This window comes from Thalia democratica, chromosome 1 (genome assembly GCF_965202585.1).
Source record: "Thalia democratica chromosome 1, ktThaDemo2.hap1.1, whole genome shotgun sequence".
Classification (NCBI taxonomy): domain Eukaryota; kingdom Metazoa; phylum Chordata; class Thaliacea; order Salpida; family Salpidae; genus Thalia; species Thalia democratica.
This window is the reverse complement of record NC_139165.1, coordinates 81,760,542-81,765,755: the sequence shown is the minus strand read 5'-3', so window position 1 is coordinate 81,765,755 and position 5,214 is coordinate 81,760,542. Positions and strand designations below refer to the sequence as shown.

At 26.1% G+C, this 5,214-nt stretch overlaps 1 protein-coding gene across 1 annotated transcript; it reads left to right on the top strand.

The window, feature by feature from the left end:
* The first annotated feature begins 201 nt into the window (after window positions 1-201).
* On the top strand, window positions 202-4,928 carry LOC145840271 (serine/threonine-protein kinase pim-1-like). The gene is made up of 5 exons (XM_082947470.1): window positions 202-418; window positions 1,030-1,175; window positions 1,305-1,448; window positions 1,705-1,917; window positions 4,845-4,928. Exons 1-5 carry the CDS (start codon window positions 202-204, stop codon window positions 4,926-4,928), a joined length of 804 nt encoding a protein of 267 aa, XP_082803596.1.
* Window positions 4,929-5,214: the final 286 nt, after the last annotated feature.

Here is a 5,214-nt window from a genome sequence, read left to right as displayed (position 1 = left end):
ATTTCATGAAAAAATAATTATTAGACAGATTAATTAAATTTATGTTTTGTAAGGAATTTTGATAGAATTCCTTTATTTTAATATAATTTAAAAAAAAAAAAAAACATTTTTCTATATTTAATAATCCTTCAATTCTACTCAATTCTTCAAAGATATTTAATAAACTTTATTTTAGCATTTTTATACGAACTAAACAACAAAATGGGCATGAAACGAAATCACGTAACTTCAGTCTCCAGTGAACCGGAAATAAAGCAGAAAAGAATTGTGAAACGTCACTGCTATAATTTGATTAATGGATGCAAGGTTGTCATTTGCGATACGCGGTTTAAAAAGTCGAGTACTGGCGAAAGTTTCTTTGAAAAATACAAAATAACAAATTATATTGCTTCAGGAGGAAATGGAGTTGTCTGCAAAGGTAACTCTTTATAAATTGATTTTTATTGAATGTAAGTAAAACAAAACTATGAAAAGTATTTTAGTACAGTTTAAACATGTTACTTGTCAAACTTAAATTGTAAAACTTCAAACTGATTCATTTAAAAAAGTTTTTTTTTACAGGTATAAACATCAAAACTAATAAAGTAGTTGCAATCAAATACAACAAATTTTACACATCCAAAAATAAACTGCCAAATGAAATAAAAGCCCATAAAAAAGCTTTAAAAGCCGTGGAAGGTACAAAATATGAAAATAGTTAGTTTTATTGTTTTAAGTCAAAGATTTTATGTTATTTACTAACATAAGTTTTATGTAATCTTAAAGAAAATAGTTTTAGTTTATCTTTGAGTTTTTTTCTGACAAAAACTGTTTTTTCTTTTGTAAGAATTTTAGTACTTATTTATTTAGTTATAGTAAACTAGAAATATAATATTTAATAACTAATAGTAAGTATAACTAGTTTTGTAAATATAACTAGTTTTGTTTAAACTTGCATAATTTTTATGTTTTGTCTTTTTCAAAAAGCGTTTATATACCAAAATAGGGCAGTGGTTTATCGGAAGTTTAACCTTTTAATACTTTTAACAGTTGTAATCAAGCTTGAAGATTGGTACGTTTTTGATAAGTATTATGTGCTCGTTCTGGAATATTTAGAAAATTATGAAAGTCTTGGGGACTTTGTAGACTACAAAAGTCTTATCGAAGAAAGCTGTGCAAAGAAATTGTTTTTGGAGGTATTTCAAATTCTAGATTACTTTTACAAAATATTTAATGCAAAGATTTTCTAAATTAACAAAACGTATAGTTTGAATTTACTTAGTTTATAGTTTATTTGATCAACTTCTAAGCATAACACTTTTTAGATAATTGAGACTGTTAATGTTCTAAACAAAAACGGAATATATCACTTTGACATTAAACCAAACAACATGCTAATTGGATTCAATAATGGAAAACCGAGTATTAAAATAATAGATTTCGGACTTTCTAACTGTAAAATTCATAAGGTAAGTTCTTGAACGTTGTATTTTTTGATCAATTAAAAAAAAAAACTTTATTTTGCTAAAAGTTAGTCTGTACCAAAGTGCTTTTATATTAATGTCAATAATTTTATAAATAATAGTAATTCATTTAATAGTGTAAATCAATGTTTTACAGCACAGTTATGTTAAATTAAGACTAATTATTTATCGACGTTTTTATTCTTTAAATAAATTAGTTTAAAATTAAAAAAGTGGTTTTAACATTTCAATAAAAACATAGGTGAAAAAACTATGGAAAATACCAATTGGAACTTATGGTTACAGATCACCAGGGGTAATAAGGAAGAAATGTTTCTATTTCGCTGATATTTGGGCCACTGTGCTCACTCTATACTATATGGTGACCGGGTGGCATTTGTTTGATAATGATAAAAAAATTGACAATTTGAACAAGTTTATAGCAGTTACACCCTTTGAAGATTTCGTGTTGAATGTGTTGAAAACAATTCGTATGAAATCTGAGAAAAATGAGCAAAGCTTAGAAATTTCACATGTATGGTTGAATGATAATTTGTGTGACGAACAAGTTTTAAAATTTTAAACTAGTTACTTGTAAGTATATTTATCGTGGTTTATTTCATAGTGTTTTCACAAACAAATAAAAGTGTGTGAAATTCAATAAATTTCCAGTAGAGTATTTAGCTAAAACTGTTTGTTTTTTAAATAATTACCTTAAGTTAGTGTCCCTAATAAAATAAAATTCCAGGTGAGTAACTAACTATAAACTTAAAGTTTCAAAGAATTCTTGATTTAGACATAAAATATTTTTCTAGCACAAAGTTTTTAGTTTCATAAGTTTTAGTAAATCTTGTTTTAAATAATTTTTCATAGGATAAATATCAAAAGGTGGCAGTAATGTACTTACTAAATAAAACCATTGACCAACGGCTAAAAAGTATAAGTCTATAGCGTTAGATAATACAAAGAAGTATGTATTTTAAAAGTAATTAGTAATTCGAGGCCAAAGGAAAAATTTAATCTAAAAAGGTTATACACCAAAACTCCACTGGATTATAGATAAAAAATCTTGTTTAAACAAGTATGTTTTTAAATTAAAAAATAAATCTCTTACTTAATTACTTATAATTGACACAACTTTTACTAAAAATGCCTAGTTCCGTTTTTACTGTAATAAATGAATAAGTTTAAAGTTTAACAGTAGTCCAATTAAAGATTTATGCAAAACAAGAACAAACATTAAAAGCTAAAAATTAGTAAATAAACATTATTATTCAAAATAGTAATCTAGACTTCATCTTTTGATTTTTAGAAAAAACAAGAAAAATTTCAACTACAAAAGGAGAAATAACATGTTTAATCTTTTAAGACCTTATTATGCAACCTAAGTTTCGGTCGGAGACCTCGACAGTGTTTAAAGATATGTTACAAGATAAAAATAAAAAAAAGATATGTTACAGTCATGGAAATAGTATTTAAATAATAAAAATAAAATTATTTTTATTTAAAAAACTAGTTTAATTTTTATGTTAATTTATTTCTTCAGATGAGTTTTCAAAATAAACATTGTTCAATTGAATTAAAATTATTAGTTGTAAAAGAGCTCTAAGTTAAAATGTATTTTAATGTAGCTAATTTTAATTGTGAAGAAGTTGTCGAAAATTTAAAAAGTTATATGGTTGCTATGACTATGAAAAATTTAAAATTTTGCTGTAATGCTTTTTGTATATATTTTTCAATTTCCTGAACATTTTAGTTAAATAAAAACTTTCGAAGAGCATCTATAAAGCCAATATTACGGACAACTAAAGGCTTAAATTTTGAAACATAGCACTTTCAAGCAAATCTAATTTAGTCAAAAATGAACACTTCTCCAGAAGATGACTTAAAAAAATTATTACAAGAAACAAATTCTGGCAGTAGTGATCTAAGCTTTAGCAACTCAAAGTATCTTTTTTTATTTCGAAAACTTTGTAAATTATCACTACAAACACATGTAAACTTAAAGTAGTACTTTGCAGTTAGTATTCAACTTGAATAATAACTAATATTCAGCTTAAAAGATAAAGTCTACCTCTGTTTTTATTAAACTGAAAAATAGTAAGGTTTAAAAGTTTAAACTATTTTCTTTTTTTTTAAGGAAATCTTAAAAAGTTTTTATAATGTTCTCCTTTTTTGAACGATATATAAAATTATTAAAATGATAGTAATGAATTAATAATGTTTTTTTTGTAACATTTGTATCAGTTACTATGATTAGAAAATGATTAACGCTGAACGAAACATAGGTACTTTGTATCAGTTTTCTATAGCATAACGCTGTTTATTGTTTTTAAACTTGGTTATTTGTGGTGATCGACTACTAGGCATTTAATTTTCATTTACTTTTTTTTGTTGATTCTGATTTCATATAAACAAAAAAGCCAAAAAAAAATCAATTAGAAAGTTTGGTTCATTAAAAGCTGTAATTTTTTGGTCATTTTTTAACTTGTATTATGTGTCTACTGCCCTGGTTTGTTTATCCGATGCTGCGCTTGTATGATACTTCTCATTCCGATTCCTAAATGTTATGAGTTGAGTTTTTGTATTTTAAACAATGTCAAGTTTAAAACTTAATTAATGATAAGGTTTAAGATATAATTAATTTTACAATTGAAGTACTTGTAAGGAAAAAAAAATTGTAAAATAAATAATTTTATAACTTTTTTTATATTTTATACATGTATTTCAATAAATGTATAAGCTACAACTTTTGTGATGCATTTCGCTTTCTAGTACAGTATAACAGGACTTTATACATAACAATTCAAAAAAGAGTCAGTAAAAAACTGTTTAGGATATTTAGGATAATTATCAAAACTATCCTGTGTTTTACATAAAAAACAAGCTTATGAATTTATAAATTATTCAACTAGTCTAGTCTTATTTATACTGAGTGTGTGGAAAACCTGTTTGGTAATAAACCGAACCTTTTTTAAAACTTCAGTATTAAAAAAAAATATTAAATTAAAAAAGCCAAAAATTTAAAGTATATATATTGAATTGTCTAGTTAAGACTAAAATAACCCTAAATTTTATAAAACTTGCCTGAATTTTTGTTTTATCAGGTTTTTGTTTTAAGTCAAAAAAAAAACTATTCTCTAAGTGACCTTGAACTGTCCTAAGTCATCCTGAGATTTAAAAGTATTAAAAAAAGTTTTTGCAAATTTCAAGGTTGCCGAAGGTATTAAAAAATAAATTTCAAGGTTATTTGAACTTCCAGGTTTTCAAGAGTACATGTTTTTTGTATAATTTAAATATGAAATAAAGTTTAAGGTAAAAAAAAGTTCCTCTGCTCTGCTTGCTGTTGAGTAAACGCCTTTCTCTGGTCTGCTTGCAGTTAAATGAACGATTTCCTCTTAGCTGCTTGCAGTTGAGTGGACGCAGTTTTCTGTTCAGCTTGCAGTTGAAGGAACGCCTTCCTCTGATCTACTAGCAATTAAGTGAACGCCTTCTTCTTGTCTGCTTGCTTTAAAGTGAATGTCTTCCTCTAGTCTGATTACTATTGAGTGAACGCTTTCTTTAGTCTGATTGCAGTTGAGTGAACGCTTTCCTCTAGTCTGCTTGCAGTTGAGTGAACGCTTTCTTTAGTCTGCTTGCAGTTGAGTGAACGGCTCCCAACTATTTTTCTCTGGCGTTCTAAACCTGGTATAGATCAGGAAGCATAAGTCCCCACGTCTTGAACTAGTAAGTTTTATCATCAATGATCCGTTACAATAGAACTAGGATCGTG

What these genes read in the sequence shown, in the direction of transcription:
- LOC145840271 (XM_082947470.1), top strand. Translation starts at nt 202, where the DNA reads ATGGGCATGAAACGAAATCACGTAACTTCAGTCTCCAGTGAACCGGAA. An exon ending in CAAAGAAATTGTTTTTGGAG is followed by an intron (nt 1,176 to 1,304) that starts GTATTTCAAATT and finishes AACACTTTTTAG; the next exon opens with ATAATTGAGACTGTTAATGT. An exon ending in CTAACTGTAAAATTCATAAG is followed by an intron (nt 1,449 to 1,704) that starts GTAAGTTCTTGA and finishes ATAAAAACATAG; the next exon opens with GTGAAAAAACTATGGAAAAT.